Source organism: Euleptes europaea, chromosome 5 (assembly GCF_029931775.1).
Source record: "Euleptes europaea isolate rEulEur1 chromosome 5, rEulEur1.hap1, whole genome shotgun sequence".
NCBI lineage: Eukaryota > Metazoa > Chordata > Lepidosauria > Squamata > Sphaerodactylidae > Euleptes > Euleptes europaea.
This window is the reverse complement of record NC_079316.1, coordinates 6,549,671-6,573,950: the sequence shown is the minus strand read 5'-3', so window position 1 is coordinate 6,573,950 and position 24,280 is coordinate 6,549,671. Positions and strand designations below refer to the sequence as shown.

Genomic DNA, 24,280 nt, shown 5'->3' with positions numbered 1-24,280 from the left:
TTAAGTGTACTGGCTCCAAGAACAAGGAGGGGAAAACAGAACATCAGGCCGAGCATGTGCTTCCTCTACATGATTCTCCAAGGAGCTCATGGTGAAACATGTGGCAATCCCTCCCCCCCATTCTATTCACACAACAACCCTGTGAGGTAGGTTAGGATGAGAGAACCTGCAACAAGTCCAAGGTGACCCAGACATCTTCATGTCGCGGAGGGAGGTGGCACCAAGGCCACCCAGATCCTAGCTGAACAACTGTAGCCACTAGGGCGCACGAGTGTTCAATTTGATTCTTCCCAACCTGCTCCCCTGCCCCATATTAGAAGGGACAAAAAAGGGATACCTAATTCTCACACAAACAATACTAAAGCACAGGCCATCCTGCAGACTGTCTTCCCTCAATCAAGTGATGCAATCTCAGCCACAATATGCTACAAACAACTGCTAAAAAGCAGCCCAAAATGTCACTTTCAAACCTTCAGTGGGGGGGGGGGGTTGATGTTACAAAAAGGACCCGTGGCTCAGTAGTTATGTACCTCTTTGTCTAAGGAGGTTCCCAGGTTCAGTCTCCAGATAAAAAGATTCAAGTAGTACATGGATGTAAGATCCCCGTGAGCTGCTACCAATCACAGTACAGACTCTGCATAAGGCAGCCTAATGAGGTATCTCCTTTCAGGATCACCAGGCTTAGGCTCATTTATTTATATGTAACCCGTCTTTCTACCCCACGGGCACGCAAAGCGGCTTAAATCATTATTCTTTTCACCATTTTATCCACACAACAACCCTGCGAGGTAGGTTTGGCTGAAAAACTGTAAGTGGCTCAAGGTCACCCAAAGAGCTTCTATGGCACGAGTGGGGATTCGACCCCGGATCTTCCAGGCACTACTCCCGACAATCTTAACCGCCACATCACCCTGTGTCCGCTTTCCAGCTCCCCAACTCAATTTTTAGACGTGCACACAATGCTTAACCCAGGCGTTGTCTGCTACCTTCAGACTCCCAGCTCCTGCATCACCTCCAGGCTGGAATCCTGTGAACGCTTACCTTAAAGTAAGCCCCACTGAACACAGCAAGATTGACTGGAGAGTAAGGACTGGGTAACTGCGCTGCAGGATCTGCCCCATTTCTAAACATCCTCTTTAGCCCACGACAATCCAACCCCAGATTAAGACACCCCCCCCCCATCGCCACTCCAGCACCGCTGAAACAAACAAATCCCACAAAATGGGCAGCACCACGCGGTTGCAGCGCAAGCACTCAGACACGTGCTTCGCTTCCTTCGAGCCACTTCCGTCCGTTAGAGGGGACCAATCGCAGAGAGCACGCCACCCAGCCCCGTCTCCCTATTGGTTGCAGTCTTTCCTTCCCGCCTCTCACTAGGATGCGCTTTCTAATTGGGCCGAGCAGGACCAGCCGCCATTGGTTAAGCTCCGTCACCTTCGAAGGGAGGGGGGAGCCCAGCGAGGGGCCGTCCATCATGGAGAGTAGGCGGGACGGGCGAGACTCGCGCCCGCGGATTGGCTGAGGCGGCAGCGTAGGGGGGCTGGGAGACGGAGCGCAGCGAGTCCTCGACCTCACTCTTTCCGATTCAGGCCGAGAGGCGAGTGTGGTGCTCGGATCGTGCGGTGGTGTTCTCGTCTCGCTCGACATCCGGACTACACCCGCCGCCATTATGGTGAAGCTCGCCAAGGTGAGACCCGCAGCGTAGCTGAGGGAGAAGGAGAGCGGCCGCCGAAGAGGGGAGGCCATTTTCTTAGGAGGTGGTCGAGAAGCTTCTGAGGCGACGGCCTCGAGCGGCCTGGTGCGCGCGCGGCGATTTCTAGGCCTTTCGCGTCGTTCTGTGAGGGGGGGGAAGGATAAGGAATTGCGGTTTCAAGCCCCCCCCCCGGTCCCTTGTACCATTCTCCCCTTTTCTTATTGGATGATGAGGCGCGCGTCTCCATGGAACGTTTGGCCGTTTCAAGGCTCCCCCCTTTTTCCCCCGCCGCCGCGCGCGCCGTTTTCCTTTCAAAGGGTCGACGGGGAAGGAGAGGGAGGGAGTGCGCGCGCGCGTGGAGGAGTTTCTAGGCGCCCCTCGCTCTCGCGCGCAGGCGGCCGCGCGCCCCGGCGGCCTACTGGCGTGGAGGGGACGGAGCGCGCGCGTTTTCCCGCTCTTCCCCCCACCCTTTTTTCTTCCGCCACGTGATGCGGCCCTTGGCGTTTTGCAGCACGTGGAAGGGGAGGAAATTCGGGCGCGCGCGCGCTCCTTCCCACCCCACCGGCGGGGGCTCCACGCGCCCAGGCCTTGCAGATCCGGAGGGCGCGACGGGGACCGGCGGCGGGACGGGGAGGGGAGTGGCTTGAGTGAGGGGCCTCCCACGTGGGGCTCTCGCGGGCCTTCCCGTTCGCCTGCGCGGCCTTCCCCACGTGGTGCGCCCGACGATTTCGTGCCCCGAGGGGACGGGCCTTGCGCGGGCAGCTGGTGACGGCTTGGCTGCCCTGGGGAGCCCTTCCCTCGCCGCTTCGTTAGGATTTATTTTCCTTCCTAGCAGCTCGGGGGAGGGAAAGCGCACGTGGTGCTTCTCCCCCCCCCTTCATTTTCTCGACCAGGTGGATCAGACTTGGGTGTTTCCAAATAAATACAACAGCAGCGCTGCAGTGAGGGAAAGAACTGTTTTATTTTGCAATTTTACCCTACAGTATAGAGAACACATGAACCTGCCTTACACTGAATCAGACCCTTGGTCCATCCAAGTCAGTATTGCCTACTCAGACCAGCAGTGGCCTCGGGCAGAGGTCTTTCCCATCACCTACTTGCCTGGTCCCTTTAACTGGAGATGCTGGGGATTGAACCTGGGACCTTCTGCATGCTAACAGATGCTCTACCACTGAGCCACAGCCCCATCCCATAAAGTGCACAGTATAGGGTAGTATAGTGGGGTAAAACGTGTAATTTGTTCCTTTGCATCATTGCCTTTTGTTTCGCTCCCTCGTTGGTGGGTCCCTCTTCTCCTGCTGTCTCCAAATCATCCAGTGAGCTTCGTGGTCAGTGGTGAGTCAAACCTAGGTCTGCCAATCCTGATCCGGTGCTATAACCACTCCTGAACCCTAGCAGCTTCCTTGGGTATCAAATCTGCCTGGCACTACTGTTTAAGGCCCTGGAGTGTGACACTGTCAGCAAATGTGGTTACTTGCTGTGGTTTCAGTCATTTGCTCTGAAATCTGGGAAAGTGCTGAATTTTAGATGGGTTGAGGCCACCTTATAAGGCAGGTATTATGGTTAGTTATTTTTACAAGTTTTGGTGGTTCTGAGAAGCATGCTTTTTCCTATTTATTATTAATGCTTGTTACCTGAACTTACTGTGTTTTTGGATTAGCTTTTGGAATGGTTTTTGGCCATACACAACAAATTTTAACCTGAATTTGGTTAGTTGAACAGCTAGAATTGAGTCCAGTAGCACCTTAGAGATCAACAAGATTTTTTTGGCTTTCAAGAGCTTGTCTCGTTGGTCTCTGAGGTGCCACTGATCTCACATGTAGCTGTTCTACTGCAATAAGTGCTAACTGCAACTTTAGCGGAGGTGAAAAAGAGAAGCGAATGTTCAACTAACCAGAGTCTCAGAGAGCAATTAAGACATCTAGGGAAACGTACTTTCTTTTAACCTCTGTTTAAATTTGCTTTCCGATAAATTATAGGGAGGAAGGCGTGGACAACATGTGCTTGATGTTGTTCCTACTTTAAGCTTGATAATTTCTTTTCCAGCCTTGTGCAGGCAGCTGCTGGCATAGGCTCTAAAGAGCCAGTGTGGTGGAGTGGCCGGAGTATTGGACTAGGCTTGTGGGGGGGTGTCATATCATCATCTGGTCATGCTGTGGCTTTGGGCCAGTCATTCTTGCGCAGCCCAACCCACTTCGCAGGGTTGCTGTGAGGATAAAATGAGGAAGGAGTAACCCTAACGCATAACACTTAACTCCTTGGAGGAAGGGTGGAATATTTCCTGTTAAAATGTTGTTACCTGTCGGAAAAGCTGAATCCCCATTCATACTTTTGTCTCTTTCAGAATGTTAAAAACCAGCCTAAACAGAAAAAAATGGCTCCTCCTCCTCCCAAGGACATAGAAGACAGCGAAGAAGAGGATTCTTCAGAGGAGGAAGAAGAGAGCAGTGAGGAGGAGGTGAGAGTTTAGCACATGGCCACTCATAATTCAGCACATGGCTGCTCACACCCTTTGGTGCCTTTTTCTGTTTTGCAAGTTATTTAACTCTGCTGTTATGTGAATTTCATATAAACAGGAAAGCTGCCAGCATTTATCCATTATGGAACACTTTCTGTACAACATGTTTGCTGATATACTTTCAGCTGTGCTTGCAGAGGAGCCCTCCAAAAAAGGGGGATTTCTGATGGACACAACAAAGTTCATAGGCCATCCGGAAAGCCACATCATGAAAACAGGTTGCATTTTGAATGACACCTATCCAGTTACCTTCAGCAACCCCTTCAGAAGAAGAGTTTGTTTTTGTATGCCTTTTAAAGAGTTTCAAACCAACTTACAATCGCCTTCCCTTCCTCCCCCCATAGCAGACACCTTGTGAGGTAGGCGAGACTGAGAGAGCGTGCAGAGAACTATGACTAGCCCAAGGTCACCCAGCTGGCTTCATGTGTAGGAGTGGGGAAACCAACCTGGTTCTCCAGATTACAGTCCACCACACTTAAGCACTACACCACGCTGGCTCTCACAATTATATATTGGTTCTCATCTTTTAAAATACTTTGTGCATTACTTAATAAAAATGGAACATAACTTTAAAAAGGGTATTGAACCACCAATTTATATCCCATCTAAAATTTATAAAGCAGAACCTTAATCATGTGTTTATTTTGTATTTAAAACATTGGAATGCTCCATGTGATGTCCCCATAAAAATTAAAGTATTTGAAAAATTAAAAACAACATTTAAAATTATAAAATAAATGAGAAATCCAAATGATACCAAAATCAGGGAGGGGGCCAATAATGGTGGTTTGAGGTTTGCCAAATGAAACAAAATCTTCACCCACTGATCGAACGCACTGGTAGGTAGTCTCTCTCTGGGAGTGAGTTCCAAAGTTATCTTGAAACCTACTGTTCTAGAACATAAAAGCCAGTATGGTGGTGTGGTTAAAGGTGTTGGACTAGGATCTTGGAAACCCAGGTTTGAATCCCCACTTCTGCCCTGAAAGCTTGCATGGTGACCTTCGGTCAGTCGTACTCTCTTGGCTTAACCCACCTCACAGGGTTGTTGTGAGGATGAAGTGGAAGAGAGGAAAATGATGTAAGCCAGTTTGAGTCCCCATTGGGGACAATACACCAGGACCATTTCTCTACAAATTGAGCACATCAAACACATTCTTAAGTCTTCACAAGTCGATTTTGCATTAAAACAATTTTGTTAATTTTCTGGTGCCCTTCCCCCACAGATGGTGGTGTTGAGTTTTTCCAGTCAATGCTATACATTGTTTAGCTGTTGTAATCGAGCTAAAACAATTTCCAAGTCTGGTTCAGTCCTAGATAACATGATACTGATTCTGTAATTGTATACTAAGCAATTGAGTTTGAGGACAAAATACGCATAAAATCATCTTTATTCAGAAGACATCATGAGTCCAGAGAATTGTCATAAAGTTTTGGCAAGCCATCTTGTGTGGGATACTACATCTTTCAAAAAGTTCACCTTCAAATCCGTAGCAATCACATTTTAGTCAGATCAGTATATTTCTTCACACAAAGGTGATAGTTATAATTGGAGATATTGATAGATCAAACATTTGTTTCAACCCATTAATTCTGTTGTCTCCCTACCTAATAAATTCTTATTTTACTACGTTTTCATCCCACAGTTTCTCCAAGTTGCTCAGGGCAGTGTGCATTGGTTTCCCTTCCTATGTCTTACTCTTACGACCCTGCGAGGGTTAGGTTGGGAGAGCGCTTGGCCCAAAGTGAAAGCAGCAAGCTCTCATAGCAGAGTGGGGATTCAAACCTGGGTCTACTAAGTCCAAACACTTTAATCCCTCCCCATCTAAGGTGGTTAATTAAAATTCCTTCAAAATTAATGTGTTACTCATTCATATGAACGCATGAAGCTGCCTTCTACTGAGTCAGACCCTTGGTCCATCAAAGTCAGTACTGTACTCGGTCCAGAAGTGGCTCTCCAGGGTCTGAGGTTGAGGTCTTTCAACTACTTGCTTTGTCCCTTTAACTGGAGATGCCAGGGATTGAACCTGGGACCTTCTACATGCCAATCAGATGCTCTACCACTCAGCCACAGCCCCTCTCCAATTCAGTACACATGAAAATAACTTAGTTTTAAAAAGAGTAGAATATCTTTATCTGAGATGGTTTTATGGGTTATGCTAGGAAATCTAGGTGGTTTATCTGACCATTGTTGAATCCATTTATGCCACACTTATGGTTGAAAATTTATCAACGAAAACAGTAAGAAATAAAAACAACAGGATTCTGGGTTAAGCATTTATTTTTATTGTACATATTTCACATCTCCAAAAATTTAAAAAGCTGTTACGTTTTGTAGATTTCTAAATAAAAATTGAAATGGTTGCCCTTGATTTGATTATCTCAGGGGTGGTTCAAGATGCACCTTATACCTGTAAAATAAATACAGCGAAGACGTAGATGTGAAGTTTGGTTAATTCCCACAGTGATACAGTGGTACAATCTTGCTCAGGGTAACCCATTGGTATTCCTGACTGCTAGGATTTATCAGTACCCAAAGCCACACTGGCTCTCCAGGCATATGGTTGCTAGTTTCAGTTTGGGAGATTTGGGGGTGCGGACTGGGGTTTGGGAAGGGGAGGGACCTCAAGTGTGGTATAATGTTGTTGAGTCCACCCTCTAAATCAGCCATGTTCCGCAGGGGATTTGATATCTGTTGTCTGGAGATTGGCTGAAATTCTGGGAGATGTTCAGGCCTCGCCTGGTATTTAGCAACATTGTCTAAACGTGCATGGAAATCACCATAAGGCTGTCCATCAAAGGAAATAAGTCAGTTTTCTCAGGGTATAATTCAGTCAAGAGCCATAGAAATGATAAAATATAGTGGAACCAGACAGCAGTGGTGTTCCTATCTTGAGCATTCCTGGTGTGGGTGGCCCACCTCTACAGTGAATAGTAAAATAAGTTCGGTGGCTGAACGATCAACTTTTAGTTTTGGCAAAAACTGAAGTATTCAAGGAAATGCAAAATACAGCACGGGCAAAATTCCCACCCACTGTTTACATAGTCTCTTGACTCATTTTAAAAGGTTTGGCTGTGGGCTAAGCCTGATATTCCTAGCTTTTGGTGGGTTACCTTAATTCTGTCCTCCTGCCTCTTATCTTGGAATGCTGGGTAGCATTGCCAATGGTGCGCTGTGCTGTTTGTGTTCCCCCCAGGTGATCCTTCCGAAGAAAGCAGTCACTCCAGCAAAAGCCACTAACAAAAAGGCAGCTACACCAGCCAAGAAGGCAGTTGCTACCCCGGCAAAGAAGGCAGTCGCAACTCCGGCAAAGAAGGGAGGTGTCACTCCAGCGAAAAAGACGCCAGTCCCTGCCAAAGGAGCAAAAAACGGGAAGAACGCAAAGAAACAAGAAAGCGATGAGGAGGAAGATGATGAGGAGGAAGAGGACGATAGCGAGGAGGAGGAAGGTGAATCAGGTGTCAAGTACTTTCTGAGTACACTAGCTTGCCTATTCAATTCAAGAAGAAGGGCAGGGCAAAGTTTTTTTAGAGTTACTGGCTTTTTCAGCAAAAAAAAAATTCAAAGCAGAATTTTGAGTGCAGAACGTGCTGAGGGCGTGGTTGCCAGAGGGAGCCAAGCCACATCAGGGCAAAGCTCCACCTAGGGCAGGTGTGCCCAACCTTCTTCAGCCTGCCGGGCCCTTTTAGAGTTCTGTTAGAGTGGTGGGCACAACCACAAAATGGCTGCCGTAGGAGGTGGAGCCAACCACAAAATGTCGTGGACGGGAATGCCTTTTAAAATGAACGCATGCAGTAATGCAGCATCAGCTGTTGCTGGGGAACTTCTGTTAAAAAAGCCCCCACCTGGCCCTGCCCACTTTATAAAAATACTTTGTAGGTGCCAGGAAATGTGTCAGTCGGCACCTTGGAGCTCAGGGGGGGATCACTTATCTAGTGCATAATGTTGTTTCAGATGCCCTGGGAGTCCTGGAGGTAGAGAAGCCAAAGCTTGCTTCTGTTGCGCCCCCCCCCCCAAAAAGTTTCCATTTTAAGAATTAGACACTTGTGCTAGTGGTCTTCATCTTGTCATAATTAGTACTACAAGTTAATACATGTAGTCTAAGGTAGTATATATTTTTGTACAATGTGTGTCCGCTGCACATCAACTTGATGGTGTACCTTGGGGAGGAGGGAGGAAAATTTCCATGATTTTCATAAGCTTCCTGTGTTCTGTCCTGCCCTTAGTCATCCTAGTTCTAAACTGAAAACCTAGAATTATAGAGTTGGAAGGGACCACCAGGGTCATCTAGTCCAACCCCCTGCACAATACAGGAAATTTACAATGACCTCCCCCACACACACACACACCCAGTGACTCCCTACTCCATGCCCAGAAGATGGCCAAGATGCCCTCCCTCTCATCATATGCCCAAGGTCATAGAATCAGCATTGCTGACAGATGACCATCTAGCCTCTTAAAAACCTCCAGGTGAGCTTACCACCTCCAGAAGAAGCCTGTTCCACTGAGGAACCGTTCTAACTGTTACAACAGTCTTGTCTAGACGGAAACTTTTGATTTAATTACAACCCGTTGGTTCTGGTCTGACCTGGAGCAACAGAAAACAACTCAGCACCATCCTTTCTCTGACAGCCATTCAGGTACTTGAAGATGATTATCATATCACGTCTCAGTCTCCTCTTCAGGCTAAAGACTGAGAGATGATATGATAACCATCTTCAAGTACTGAAACTTCAGCCTTCCCTTTTAGAAAAAGTGTTTCAATCCCCTCTTTTGATTTTATTGCCTTTATCTGGCCTTAATAGCCCTGAAGCTGCGTGTGCGGGTCAACTACAGCTTTAGGAGACCCCCATGCGGTAAGCGTACGGTGGCTGAGTGCAGCTTCCTCCATTTTTAAGATCAGCCACTGGGTAAAGTCAGATTGTGGCGTTTTTGCCCTAGATGCAATGCCTGTACCGTTTCAGGGCCTCCACCTATAAATTGCCTTTAAAGCTGTCAATCCGGGAGATGCAATTCAGTCCCCCTCCTTGTAGGGAAGGGCTGGATGGGCATATGTTACTTGCAACCACTCCAGAGTTGGTTCTCTGTATTCCTTACTGATGGACGATAAATCATTTGGCGCAGATGAGTCCGAGACGGAGCCTCCTGTGCCTGTGAAGAAGCCGGCAGCTGCCCTGGCTGCAGCCAAGAAACCCGCAGCAGCCAAAGAGGAGTCTGAAGATGAGGAAGACGATGAGGAGGAGGAAGACGACGAGGAAGAAGACGGTGAGTCGGTTTTTTCAGGGCAGCTAGATTGGAGTCAGTGGCACCTTAGAAAAGGAAGCTTTGACTCCCAAAGTCTCTCCACTCCTGATATATATATACCCACACCCCCGAGAGCCTTGTACTCAACAGTGAATACTTATTGGTAGACCCTGGTCCCCGGACTATCCGGCTGTCCTCTGCCAGGGCTTTCTTGGCTCTGGCCCCAGCATGGTGGAACTCTCTGTCAAATGAGACCCGGGCCCTGCGGGACTTAGCTCAGTTCTGCAGGGCCTATAAGATGGAGATGTTCCACCAGGCATATGGCTGAGGCGGCCACAGTAGAGCAGCTGGCCTCCCTTATTCCCCTGCCCTTGTCTCCGCTCCCTGGAAGACTGCCATTAGATTAGGTCTCTGGTCTTCTGTTACGACTCTGATGGGTTCTCCTCATCTTAGGAACATTTTTACTGCAGCAAGTTATATCAGTTGGCTTTCTTAAATTGTATGTATTTTAATTCTGTGTTTTAATCTTATGTTTTAATTATTGCATAAATATGTTGTTGGATGCCGCCCAGAGCCCAACTTGGGCTGGGAAGGGGGCAGGGTATAAATTGAATAAAATAATTTTTTAAAAAAAATACTCCAAAGCTCTTGTTGGTCTCTAAGATGCTGCTGACTTGAATCCAGCTGTTCTGCACAGCTGCCTTCTGAAACTTATCTTCATGGAAGGTTTCATCAGCAGTTTTGCATGCAGGATATTGGCTAGTCAGCTGAGTACCCTGTGGGGAGTGAAGTGGGTCAAGAGAGCGCCAAGTTAGAAAAGTGGGGTCTTTTGTGAAAATGGCTAGCCCTCGCCAGCAGTCTCTGCCCTCGCTTCAGGTAGCCAGTAAGATGAGAGGGTGTGGGGGGGGGGGGAGCATGTGCCCCATGGAAGTTCAAGGGGTGCCATGAGAAGGAGCTCGGTCACCTTGGCTTTGAGGGCCAGCGCAGATGATGAGCATCGGGACTTAATGCTGAGGTTTGCTGTGATGTCTCAGATGTGTACTGATGCGTTGAGCCCAAGATGCTCCCTCGCGCAGGGGTGTCAAACATCAAGAGCTGGAGCCGGCCCCTTGAGAGCTCTTATCTGGCCCGCAAGCCAACCGAGGCAGCCACCCCCCACACACACACACACCCTCAATCTGGGTTGGCGAGGCATGGCTCGGGTTGGTAGGGTATGGCCCTACCAAGTGACATGTCATATCTGGCTCTCATAAGAACATAAGGCCCTACTGGATCAGATCAAGGCCCATCAAGTCCAGCACTCTGTTCACACAGTGGCCAACCAGGTGTCTCTAGGAAGCCACAAACAAGTTGACTGCAGCAACACCACCATCCTGCCTGTGTTCCACAGCACCTAATATAATAGGCATGCTCCTCTGATACTAGAGAGAATAGATATGCAGCATGACTAGTATCCATTTTAACTAAAAGCCATGAATACCCCTTTCCTCCATGAATATGTCCACTCCCCTCTGCAAGCCTCCTTAGTTGGCAGCTATCACCACATCCCGGGGCAGGAAGTTCCACAATTTAACTATGCATTGTGTGAAGAAGAAAAAGGAAAAAAAGGATGAATTTGCAACAGATTAATTTGACACCCCTGCCCTAGCATCTGTAAATCCTGTGGCCTTACTGAATTTGGGGCAGCGAAGTGTAGTGGTTTAGAGTGGTGGGCTCTGATCTGGAGAACCAGGTTTGATTCCCCACTCCTGCACATAAAGCCAGCTGGGTGACCTTGGGCTAGTCACAGCTGTCAGCCCCACCTACCTCACAGGGTGTCTGTTGTGGGAGGGGCAGGGAAGGTGATTGTAAGCCAGTTCGATTCTCCCTTAAGTGGTAGAGAAAATCAGCATATAAAAACCAACTCCTCTTCTTATCTGTGGTTAGGGTGTCAGGATAGGATCTGGGAGAACCAGGTTCAAATCCCCCACTCTGCCATGGAAGCTTGCTGGGTGACCTCTGGCCACTCTCACAAACTCAACCTAACCTACCTCAGGGTTGTTGTCGCGAGGAAAGATGGAGGAGAGCAGAGCTATGTAAGCCACCTGGGGGCAGGGTCCCCCATTGGGGAGAAAGATGGGAGAATATAAATGAAGTAAATACATACCAATGCGTTGTTGAGGTCTCCAGAAAGTCCAGGCAACCCTGGGCAGACTTGCTTAGCATTCAAAACTATGTAGTTTAAATATTGCTGCTACTTCCACTTTTTGTTAAGTCTGATGCTGTTGATTTTGGCAGAAGGAGACAGCATTTCCGTACTCGTGGGGTTCATGTTATTGTTTCAAACATTTATTAGCCATGTCTCTTCCTTACGGAGTCCGGGGTGGCGTACAACCTTATGGTCTTTTGAGTAAGCCTGATGTGTTCAGCTGCAATGAGCACACCCTTGTCTTTAAGTACCATTGCATGCTTGCTGGCTCCTCTTCTCAAAGGAGCGAGACAAATTGTGGCAGCGGCGGCATGCTGGTGTGCAGCTGTGGGTTGTTACCTCAATTGGCTGCTTCCTGGTTTCAGACTCTGAAGAAGAGCCCATGGAGATCACCCCAGCGAAAGGCAAGAAAGCTGTCCTAGTAAAGGCCGCCCCAGTCAAAGCTGCCGCCGGAGAGTCTGAGGACGAGGAAGATGAAGACGACGAGGATGACGACGACGATGAAGAGGATGAAGAGGAGGATGAAGAGGATGAAGGTGAATGCGATATCACGTGTAGAGCTTTCTCTTGGAGAGTTTCCTCCTGCTTTTCCCTTTTTATCCCACAACTGGAAATGATGATTTCTCGCTGAGCTGATGTGATAAAAATCACATATGAATATACAAAGATAGTCAAGTCCTGATCCAGCTGACTCTTGCGGCAGGTGCTCTCTGGTCTCTCCCTTCTGGGATTTTTCTGACAGCTGTATGCTTTTTCCCCCCCTTCTCGTCCCTTTCTCCCTGCCCATGACAGAAGCTGTACAGGAAGCCCCTGGAAAGCGGAAGAAGGAAATGGCCAAACAAAAAGGCATTCCAGAGGCCAAGAAAAAGAAAACTGAAGGTGAGCTGCTAGTTTCTTTGTTTTTTTCCAATAAAGCCTCCAGTACTGGATGCAAAACCCCAAATGGGGTCTGACCAGTGCAGTATGCAATGGTATTATTGCATCTCATGTCCTTGACCAGGGGTGTCAAAACATACAGCCCATGGGCCGTATCCGGCCCCTTGAACGCTCTAATCCGGCCTGTGAGCCAGCCAAGGCAGCCACCCCACCCCCCAGTCCCAATCTGGGCTAGCGAGCCTGCTGAGGGCTCAATACCCACCCCTCTCTCCCAATCTGGGCTGGCAAGGCATGGCCCGACCAAGCGACATTTATGTCATACCCGGCCCTTGTAACAAATGTGTTTGACACCCCTGTCCTAGACGCTATGGTCCATACAAGCACTCTGCATACATACTTCATTTTTGGGTGTCCTGCCACTCAGAGCCAAGCTACAAAAGTGGTTTTGCCACACCACTCCAAAGAGGGTTGAGGGGTTTTCTTCCACTTGGGAGGATGGCTAAGGGACAAGTTTGCAGCTGTCTTAAATATTGTCAAACTGCCAGTACAAGTTCTTACTATGATTTATATGCTGGAGATCTGCTTCTCTGGAAGCTAATATATTAGAAGGCACTGCGGCTTGGCACAGCCTACGCTTTGGTCTTGAAGGCTGCTAGTCTTAACGGCTTTTCAATACACTTTATAGAAACTGCCTTCTCCCTCTTCATGGGCAATCTGAACTCCAACAAGGACTTCGAAGAGCTGAAGGCCGCCATCCGGGACTTCTTTGCCAAAAAGGACCTTCAAGTCCAAGAAATCAGAATCGGCAACTCAAAGTAAGGATTTTGCTTGCTCGGCTGTGGCTTAACTTCAGGAACATAGATCGCGATGGGTGGCCATGTTAGTTTGTCTGCAGCAGTAGAAAAGGGCAAGAGTCCTGTAGCAGCTTAAAGATTTAAGGGTATGGCAGGGTATGAGCGTTCGTGTGAGTATGAGCTTTTGTGAGTCACAGCTCACTTCTTCAGATACAGCTTGAATGTGAGTCCATCTGTCCTTAAGTAGAGAAGAATAAATTAGGACACCCAATGGCAATAGCATGTAAATATCAAAAGCAAGTAAATGACATTAACGGGTGATTGGGGATGATATGCAGAGGGGTAGAAGGCGTGGAGAAATCAACATTGGTAATGAGACGAATCCCAGGTCCCTGTTCAATCCAGGAGAATGCATTGTCTCGGGCCTCATTATTAGTGATTAGACTGGTGAATTACAACTAATCAGGTATTAAGACTGCTGAATTACAACTAATAATGAAGTTCAAGACAGTGGAGGTGTTTTGCATTGGGTTAGATCCTCTTCAGGCATTTTACTTATGCCAGAGACTGCCCCCCCCAAAAAAAATCAGTGGGGTTATAGGTCCAAGTCAAACCTGGACTGACCCTACAAGCTAAAATGACTCAACTGAGGCTGTCGTACTTTGGTCACATTATAAGAAGACAAGAGTAACTGGAAAAGACAATAATGCCATGAAAAGTTGGGGGTGGCAGGAAAAGAGGAAGACCCAACAAGAGATGGACCGACTCCGTAAAGGAAGCCATGTCTTCAATTTGCAAGACCTGAGCAAGGCTGTTAAAGATAGGACTTTTGGAGGACATTGCTTCATACGGGTCACCATGAGTCGGAAGCAACTTGACGGCACTTAAACACAACACACGTACACGCACACTTATGCCAGAAATAGTATGGATTTTTAACACAGATGCTGATGGCGAAAGGAGCTTGGTTACATCAGGCGCTGCCTAAAGCTGCTGTGTAGTTCATTTTAGTTTTGGAAGACCTCTGTTGCACATCCAGAATACAACTGCTTTTCTTTGCAGAGGCACAAGGTAGAGTTAGCTGCTTTCAGGTCGGACCCTTTTTCATTTTCGTGCACGTCAAATCTGCTTCAGAGCATAGTCAAGATATTTTTATTGGTACATCTGATTGAGTACTGGAAATGAATTCTCATTTCTGCACTGCAGGAAGTTCGGTTATGTGGACTTCTCCTCAGAAGAGGAGCTGGATAAAGCGCTTAAGTTTAATGGGAAGAAATTAATGGGCTTGGAAATGAAACTGGAAAAGGCAATGAGCAAGGAGAGCCTGAAGGAGAACAAGAAAGGTAAGTGAATCCGTCTTGGGCTGGCTCTTCTAGCCATGCCCCTTGTGCTGCACCATCCAACTAGCTTATCACTCCTGTTGATGCATATAGAATCATAGAGTTGGAAGGGACCACCAGGGTCATCTAATCCAACCCCCTGCACAATGCAGGACATTCACAACTCCCTCCCCCCCCCCCCCGCACACACACACCCAGTGACCCCTACTCCATGCCCAGAAGATGGCCAAGATGCCCTCCCTCTCATCATCTGCTTAAAGTCATAGAATCAGCATTGCTGACAGATGTCCCATCTAACCTCTTCTTAAAAACCTCCAGAGAAGGAGAGCTTACCACTCAGAGGGTTGCAATCTGTCTGAAAGCAGACCTTGGTGCAGTCTTTTCTAATGGAGCCAGTGGTTTCCCTAGAGCTGTTTGCCAAAGCTGGTAGTATAAAAGTACCTTATTGTGAGTATAAGGCGGTGACATGTGAGCATCTTGTGAGGCAGTACACCTCTGCATGTCAGCTGCCAAGAGAGAAGCAATGGGAAAGGATATTGACCTCATGCCCTGAAGACAGGCTTCCCAGAGCCACCTGCTTAGCTGCCCTTAGAAGAAAACAGGATGCCAGATGAGATTGGAAATTAACGTGATCTAGTTATTTTCCTCTTTGTGACACCTGTGTTTTCTTGCACTAAGGAGGAGGGCATCTTGAAGCATCGGGATGCCCTTACCCTCAGAGCAGAAGGAACCTTCACGGTAAGATTTGTTCTCATATGAGAACTTCACAGGCACATTTTTAATGTGTAACTGTACTGGCAACCACTCAGTAAACAGTTACAAACTCTCCCTAGAAACTCAAATGACAAAACTGAGGCTATTGTACTTTGGTCACATCATGAGAAGACAAAGAATCACTGGAAAGGATAGTCATGCTAGGAAAAGTTGAAGGCAGCAGGAAAAGAAGACAAGCCAGCAGGAAATGGATTGACTCTAAAGGCAGCCACAGCCTTCAGTTTGCAAGACCTGAGCAAGGCAGTTAAGAACGGGAGTAGAAGGTGTTTTCATGTGTATGTGTCGTCTTTTTAGAGAGAGATGCAAGAACCATCTTTGTGAAGAATCTCGCTTATAGCGTAACCCAAGAGGACCTGCAGATAGTGTTCGAGAATGCCTTGGAAATCAGACTGGTGTCCAAGGATGGGAACAGCAAAGGGTATGTAGTCAAGGTGGTCTTCGCCAATTTAAATTCCTGGGAATTTATGCCATGTGTCATTTTCTCTTGTGTCCGTTCTCCCCCCACCCCAATTTCCTGAATGTGCTAGCAGGACTGCTTTTAATACCAATGAACCATTGACCTAAAGGAAAATGTTTGCCCGTTTTTAGGATTGCCTACATTGAGTTTAAATCTGAAGCAGATGCAGAGAAAGCACTGGAGGAGAAACAAGGAATGGAACTTGAGGGTCGCTCCATCATCCTTGACTACACAGGAGAGAAAAGCAAGCAGGATGTCAGGAAAACTACTAAGGGGGCACCGTCAGGTAAAGACGTACAGTCAAGTTGTGGACTGGGGAATTCATCACAGAAAAGCTGCCATCACTGGGTAGCCTAGCAAGTCAAGGGGTGGCTGGGTCTCGCCTCAGCAAGAGAGGAAACAGGGTTCTTCTGGAGGTGGATCTTGGGGTGGTAGTGGATAGCTCAATGAAGATGTCAACCCAGTGTGCAGCTGCCGTAAAAAAGGCAAATTCCATGCTGGCCATAATTAGGCGAGGAATAGAGAATAAAACTGCTGCTATCATACTGCCCTTGTACAAATCTATGGTGAGACCACACTTGGAATACTGTGTACTGTTCTGGTCACCACACCGAAAAAAAGGATATTGCAGAACTTGAGAAGGTGCCGAAAAGAGCAACCAAAATGATCGTGACTAGAGCAGTTGTCCTATGAGGAGCAGTTAAAATGCTTAGGGCTGTTTAGCTTGGAAAGAAGGTAGTTAAGGGGAGACATGATAGAGGTCTATAAAATTATGTGTGGTGTGGACAGGGAAAAGCTTTTCTCCCTTGTAATACTAGAATGTGGGGTCATCTGAAGCTGGAGGGTGAGAGATTCAAAACAGATACAAGAAAGTATTTCGTTACACAATGCATAGTTAAATTGTGGGACTCCCTGCTTCAGGATGTGGTAGTGATGGCTGCCAACTTGGGAGGCTTTAAGAGAGAGCTACCCATGGCTACTAGTCAAAATGGATACTAATCATGATGCACACCTATCCTCTCCAGGATCAGATGAGGATGCCTATTAGGTGCTGTGGAAAACAGGCAGGACAATACTGCTGCAGTTGCCTTGTTTGTGGGCTTCCTAGAGGCACCTGGCTGGCCACTTTGTGAACAGGCTACTGGACTTGATGGACCTTGGTCTGATCCAGCATGGCCTTTCGTATGCCTCTTCCCTCCCCCTGCATGAGGCGTTGAGAGTTGAAGGACTGTGTCCTGCTTGCCCAGAGCCACACAAACCTGTGCTCGCATCTGTTACAAAGTAAATATTTAAACCCAAGTCATGGGAGGGTAAGCTAAGTTGGAGAAATCCTCCTTTCATCGGTGCTGAGAGAGTTTTGCACTGTTCAGAACGTGAATTAGGGATCTATCCTCTGTGCAGGTGGAGAGTCCAAAACCCTGGTTGTGAACAACCTGTCATACGACGCAACAGAGGAAGCTCTTCAGGAGGTGTTTGAGAAGGCGGCGGCCATCAGGATTCCACAGAACAACCAGGGAAGGCCCAAAGGGTAAGTAGGGACAGATTTGTGGCTGCTTTATGGGAAGCGAAGGATACAGGCTGGAGTGAAAGCTTCCCCCCCCTTCCCTCTTCAAAATGCTGTCAGCTCTCACCTCATTATAGGGATATAGGTTCCAAGCTTGACCCAAGTTTCTCTCTGCCCAGGTATGCTTTTGTAGATTTCCCCACCGCTGAAGATGCCAAGGAAGCCATGAATTCCTACAACAACACAGAGATCGAAGGCCGAACCATCAGACTGGAGTTCAGCACACCTGGAGGCCAAAGCAGGAACTTCAATGCCAGAGGAGGATTTGGTCGTAAGCAGACTTTTATTTATGTTATTATTTTTCAAATTTATAGCCCACCCTTATTCCCAGCAAGCCAGGCTGAGGGCGGGTAACAACATTAAAATACATAAAGCCATCAAACATCAATAAAGTATCGTCAACATCATTAAAAGATCATAATGTAATCATAAGCAGGTTGCCCGAAATGTAATCCATAAGCAGGGGCTGCCATGTGACAGGATTTCAGCAGTCAACCCCCCCCCCACAGGCGTTAAGAGTGGGGGGGAGGGATGGGGAGGCCAGTAAAGATGGATCCACTTGCGGCTGCCCTGAGTTATAGGCCTGGTGGAATAGTTCCGTTTTACAGGCCCTGCTGAACTCCTTAAGGTCCCTTAGGGCCCTGATGTCACCTGGAAGGCTATTCCACCAGGCTGGGGCCAGGGCCGAAAAAGCCCTGGCCCCTTGTTGAGGACAGCTGCACCTTCTTCAGGCCGGGGACCATCAGTAGGTTACTTTGGTGTCCTAGTTGGGGAAAGGTGGTCCCAGTTCTTAGCATACTTATTACAGTTCTGGAACAAGATACTGTTGATTCTGCATACTTTCTTGGTGCCTCAGTTCTGTTTGTGCATGTAAAACGTGCAGATGTGGAGTCCGCACCCAAGTCGATTTAAAAGTTGATCTGCTGTTTTTCCCCCTCTTCCCTTTAGAACAAAGCAAAACACTCTTTGTCAAAGGCCTGTCTGAGGACACAACGGAAGAAACCCTGCGGGAGTCTTTTGATGGTTCCGTTGGTGCAAGAATAGTCACAGACAGAGACACGGGCTCCTCCAAAGGGTATGTGTAGAGCCAAATACTATTTTGATGCACATAGAAAAATGGAAGCCCATATGACAGAGGCGCTTTCAGTTTAAAACCCAGAGTGTTTTACCCTTCTCAGTGAGCTCCTTCCTGCTGTACATCCAGTGGCAGGCAACGGATTCGCCCGAGAAGAAGAGCCAAGACCAGGGTGATGACCATGAGTGCCTCTGTCTGCGTCAGAGGAGCACAGCAGTCACTCCCTGGCACAGCTTTGCCAGTTGTTCAGAGCGTGGAGTAAACATAGTTGAGTTGACTCTGAGGCCCCTCCCCCAAGTGCAGCTCATGAGGTGCCTTTTCTCCAAGCAGCCGTTCAGCATCCCCCCCCCCAAGCAGCCAGAGGCCATTTATGCGTGGCTGTTTCCTTGCAGTCACCCCGCCGACTCCTTCGGAGCTTTGCTTTGATTATGCTTTCCTTTGCCGACTGTCACCTCACTTCCCCCTCCCACGTGTTTTTTTCCACGTTTTCTGGGTTCTGGCTAAACACAAATCCGCTGAAGATGCAGGGAGAGCAAGGCAACCTCTGACGGTTAGAAAATGCAAGCACAATCCAAGCAAAGCTCCAAAGTAGTTGGCGGGGTGACCACGAGGAAACAGCCATGCATATAAATGGCCAGAGATGCCCAAGGCTGTAAACTGGGCTTCATAAAAACATTTGAATACACACTAGCCTGAGAAATTGCTGCATTTTTCATGGCTCAGTTTTGTTTCCTTTTGAACACCCCCCCCCCAAAAAAAAAGAAACCTGTTTGAATCATAGAGTTGGAAGGGACCACCAGGGTCATTTAGTCCAACCCCCTGCACAATGCAGGAAATCCACAACTACCTTCCCCCCACACACACCCAGTGACCCCTACTCCATGCCCAGAAGATGGCCAAGATGCCCTCCCGATCATCATCTGCCTAAGGTCATAGAATCAGCATTGCTGACAGATGACCATCTAACCTCTGCTGAAAAAACCGCCATGGAAGAAGAGCTTACCACCTCCTGAGGAATCCTGTTCCACTGAGGAACCGCTCTAACTATTAGGAAACTCTTGATTTAATTTCAACCCATTAGTTCTGGCCCGACTTTCTGGGGCAACAGAAAGCAACTCGGCACCATCCTCCATATGACAGCCCTTCAAGTACTTGAAGATGGTTATCAGATCACCTCTCAGTCTTCTCCTCTTCAGGCTAAACATACCCAGCTCCTTCAGCCTTTCCTCATAGGACTTGGTCTCCAGACCCTTCATCATCTTTGTTGCCCTCCTTTGGACACGTTCCAGCTTGTCTACATCCTTCTTAAATTGCGGTGCCCATAACAGAACACAATAGTCTAGGTAAGGTCTAACCAGAGCAGAGTTTGCTTTGGTGCTAATCGTTTTAAAAGCCCTCCTAAACATCTGCATTGTGACTTTCCCCATGACATTAACTAGTGGTGCCTTGTCTTTCTGGAGGTGCTCAGCGTTTGAGTGCAGATCAGCTTGTCTCAGATGGCGCTGTAACTATGGAGCACCCTCCCTTAAGAGTTCTGTGTACAGCTCAACATGCAGAAGGCTTGAAATGCTGGCTTCCGACGGGTGGGGGGGGTTGCATTCTGTGGCTGCCATTCAGGTGTTACCAGAGGGTGTGTTGTCTTGACATGGACAGCCCAGGCTAGCCCACTCATTCAAGCTTGAAAACTAACCAGGACCAGCCCTGCTTAGTATTTGGGTGGGAGACCATGGTTGTGACATAGACAGGCAGTGGCAAACCACCTCTGAACATCTTTTGCCTTGAAGACCCTTTGGGGTTGCCATAAGTTGGCTCTGACTTTACAGCACTTCACTCAACACACACAATTCCTGAAAGTTAGAGCAGTTCCATGGTGGAGGAGGCTTCTTCGGGAGCCTTGGATCTTTTGAAACAGGTGAGATTGCCATCTGACAGCAATGCTGATGCTGTGAACATGGGCATATCATGAGGGAGGGCAGGAAGGGTTGCGTTAAGAGTTTGACTCTCGCAGCCCTTTCTCATATGCCCAGGGATAATGCCAATCGCCACTTTGAGGAGAAGAAGAGTTGGTTTTTATATGCCGACTTCCTATACCACTTAAGGGAGACTCAAACCTGCTTACAATCACCTTCCCCTCCCCATAACAGACACCCTGTGAGGTAGGTGGGGCGGAGAGAGTGTGACTTGCCCAAGGTCACCCAGCTGGCTTCGTGTGTAGGAATGGGGAAACAAATCCAGTTCACCAGATGAGCCTCTGCCGCTCATGTGGAAGAGTGGGGAACCAAACCCGGTTCTCCAGATCAGGCTCCGCTTCTCCAAACCACCATTCTTAACCACTATACCACGCTGGCTCTAACTTCCTAACTTTGGTGTTAGGAAGCAATTTTCCTCCAAGCCAGATTGGCCAGGGATCCTGGAGGGGGTTTTTGTTGCCATCTTCTGGGCCTGGAGTAGGGGTCACTGGGGGTGTGGGGGGAAGGTAGTTGTGAATGTCATGCATTGTGCAGTGGGGTTGAACTAGATGACCCTGGAGGTCCCTTCCAGTTCTACGATATGTTAGGGCTGTGCCTTGTACCTGCAGGTCCTTTGGCAGGAAAGTGGGCTAGCAAATCAACAAGCAGGCCCTGGCTCCAAGTAACTTCAGAGCTTAGGCAGATTTCTTTCCAGCTCGAAAGGCCTCATGCTTCCTACGGTGGGCACCAATCTACACATGCAGAGAGATGAGAGCTGGGCCGTAGGTAGAGGGGTGTGTGTCTTGCACTTTGTTGTAGCTGCTCCATGTCCCAAGAACAAAAGAAAAGTCATTCTGAGTCAGACCAAGGCCCATCAAGTCCAGCAGCTTGTTCACACAGTGGCCAACCAGGTGCCTCTAGGAAGCCCACAGACAAGACAACTGCAGCAGCACCGTGCTTCCTGTGTTCCACAGCTCCTAATATAATAGCCATACTCTGCTGATCCTGAAGAGAATAGGTGTGCATCATGACTAGTACCCATTTTGACTAGTAGCCATGGATAGCCCTCTCCTCCATGAACATGTCCACTCCCATCTTAAAGCCTTCCAAGTTGGCAGGACTCCCCAACAGGGTGCCCCCTTTCTGGTGCCTGCTGAGTGTTGTTAGGCAGTGGGTGGGGTTTTGCCCAGCAAGGTTTCTGGTTGGCTGTGCAGATAATTTTAAATCTCCTCTAGTCAATCAAATTTCGCTTTGGCAGTAGCAGCCACCACAGTACAAGAATCTGCACTGTGTTACTGAAGTCAAGGCGTGGCAATATTCTCGTGGCTGGCTCCGCCTCCTGTGGCAGCCATTTTGTTGCTGTGCCCACCACACTGTCATAATCGCAAATGTGCCCACAGGCTGAAAATGTTTGGGGACCCCGCCCTAAAGTGTCTAGTCTGGCTTCTTGGGTCAGAAGACCAAAGGCTCATCAACTGCTGTCCGCCCGGTACAAACAGCATCTCTTTGCCACAGCCGTTTCCCTGCCTGGCGTGGCGCTCTGAAGTGGCATGGTCGCAGAGGGCTGCTTCTGACCGTGGTGGGCACTGCAAGGGCAGGCTGCATCTGCCACCTTGAAACTAAGGCCGTTCCCTTTTTCCAGGTTCGGCTTTGTGGACTTCAGCTCCCCCGAAGATGCCAAAGCAGCAAAAGAGGCCATGGAGGATGGGGAGATAGATGGCAACAAAGTGACCCTTGACTTCGCCAAGCCCAAGGGTGACGGTCAACGCGGCGGCTTTGGCTTTGGCCGAGGAGGAGGAGGCAGAGGTGGGCGAGGCGGCAGAGGGGGCTTCGGAGGCAGGGGTGGCCGAGGCTTTGGAGGTGAGTGTGCGGATGCCAGCAGCTGCCGGCTCCATTTTTTTGCACTTAATTGGAGCTCCCCGAGCTGTGGATTTGCGTCTTTAATTTTCCAAAATCTCTTTCAGGCCGAGGAGGCGGCTTCCGGGGAGGCAGAGGTGGCGGCGGCGATCACAAGCCACAAGGCAAAAAGATAAAATTTGACGATTGAGTGGCTCGTAGCGTCTGAAAGGACTCTGGGGGTTTTAATTCTGTCACCACACAATGGCAGAGCCTTTTGAGGACATTCCAAGATGAGTTTGCAGTCCCTTAAGAGCTACTTGGAAGGGGGAAAAATACCTTTCAATGAAGAAACAGCCATTCGACTGCCTGGCCACACATATGAACTTTTTAATAAAAGCAACAAGAGATGTTGGGAGTTGACCCGTGTCAGTGCGTTGTCCCGAATTTATAACGTTTTACCCCTATGTAAAAAAAATAACTTCCTTATACATTTCTGTAGTTCCTCTTTTTGTTTATTCCTTGCTGTAAAAATGCAAAAATGTTTTATCACTTTGTCTCGGCACACTGTCTTGGACAGATTAAAGGGCCTAAACGGATCTGTGTGTGTCCTTGCAGAATACCTTAAAGCTGCACGTTGCCGGTCTTCCCAAACGGGACCAGGAGGCTGGGAAAGAGGACGAAGGAGAGATTTGGCGGTGCACCTTATTTTGTGGTTCCCCCCCCATCCCACCCCGCACTATTAGAAATGTTTCAGAGGCATTAACTGTCTCATGTAATCTGGTTCCTGATAGATTTTTGGTTTGGTGCATCCTAGCAATGAAATGCCTCGCTAGAGGCAGCCCAAATGTCTTCCTTAAGTCTTGTATGTCTGAGCTCCTCGGAGCAGAGAGCAGGGAAGGGTTGGCGTTACCTGAAGCTGTACTTTTGTCATGTTTCTGCTGTGTGAGAGGCTGAGTAATTTTCAATAAACTTCTAGGTACTCTTAAATTTTTTAAAAGGCACACAATTTTAATGTTTCTTCGTCTTGAAATGTTGACAGTTAACGGCTGGCTTGTTTCAGAGTGAGGGGGAATGGTTGACTTCTCTGGCATGATGGCATGCTGTGTTTCAGTTATTATATTTCTAAACAACATTGGAAAAGATTGTTTTTATTGGTTCTTGTAGGTTATCCTGGCTGTGTAACCGTGGTCGACAATATTGTTTTTTTAATCTGACAAGCCATAATTCTGGACAATTTGCAAAACTTGCTTGCTCTGCTGCTGTCATTTGAGAATGTGCACCTTGGATAGAATGTGCAACATAACAGCACTGAGAATTCAGTTTGCTTTTAAAAGCAAAAAAAACAACCCAACTTTACAAACCTGCACATAAAAACAGGTGCTGTTTTAAGGGAGGACGAATTGTAGTATAGGGCTTCACTACCCTATATCATATTCTGTCCCAGAGTTTGTGTTGACACTCAGAAGGGTCTCCAGTTTGCTTTCGAGTGGGGAATCAAACCTGGTTCTCCAGAGGGGCCGTAGAGCATCTTCTTGGCAAGCAGAAGGTCCCAGGTTCAATCCCCGGCATCTCCAGTTAAAGGGACTAGGCAGGTAGGTAATGTGAAAGAGCCCTGCCTGAGACCCTGGAGAGCTGCTGCCGGTCTGAGTAGATAGGGTCTGATTCAGTATAACGCAGCTTCATGTGTTCATGTGAATGCAAGCTGAACTTAAGGGGGCAGTGTGATAAGACATATGGGGCAGGTGTTGGGTCAGCAAGTCCTGAGACCAAAATCTGGAAGAACTGAGTTGGCTTAGTCTGGAGCAGAGCAGGTGCAGAGTGCCACATGGTTGTGCTTTTCAAATGCCTAAAGTGCTGTTGATTGGAAGAGGGCAAATATTTTTCTTCTGCAAGGATAACAAAACTTGAACATTAGCAGAAACTTCAAAAGGGTGTTTGCCAACAGAACTGTTGACTTCAGGAGAGGCAAGG

General features: G+C 48.0%; 1 protein-coding gene and 2 non-coding genes across 3 annotated transcripts; all 3 read left to right on the top strand.

The window, feature by feature from the left end:
- The first annotated feature begins 1,645 nt into the window (after positions 1-1,645).
- On the top strand, positions 1,646-22,620 carry NCL (nucleolin). Its single transcript, XM_056850354.1, has 15 exons — positions 1,646-1,687; positions 4,038-4,151; positions 7,406-7,658; positions 9,334-9,474; positions 12,007-12,177; positions 12,437-12,520; positions 13,203-13,332; positions 14,518-14,654; positions 15,720-15,843; positions 16,014-16,168; positions 17,284-17,410; positions 17,566-17,717; positions 18,395-18,521; positions 22,113-22,249; positions 22,435-22,620. Exons 1-15 carry the CDS (start codon positions 1,670-1,672, stop codon positions 22,515-22,517), a joined length of 1,953 nt encoding a protein of 650 aa, XP_056706332.1. The 5' UTR covers positions 1,646-1,669; the 3' UTR covers positions 22,518-22,620.
- Positions 10,434-10,503, top strand: LOC130478486 (small nucleolar RNA SNORD82). Its single transcript, XR_008933348.1, has one exon. It is a non-coding gene; the product is annotated as a small nucleolar RNA SNORD82 (small nucleolar RNA).
- LOC130478487 (small nucleolar RNA SNORD20) lies at positions 12,250-12,328 on the top strand. Its single transcript, XR_008933349.1, has one exon. It is a non-coding gene; the product is annotated as a small nucleolar RNA SNORD20 (small nucleolar RNA).
- Positions 22,621-24,280: the final 1,660 nt, after the last annotated feature.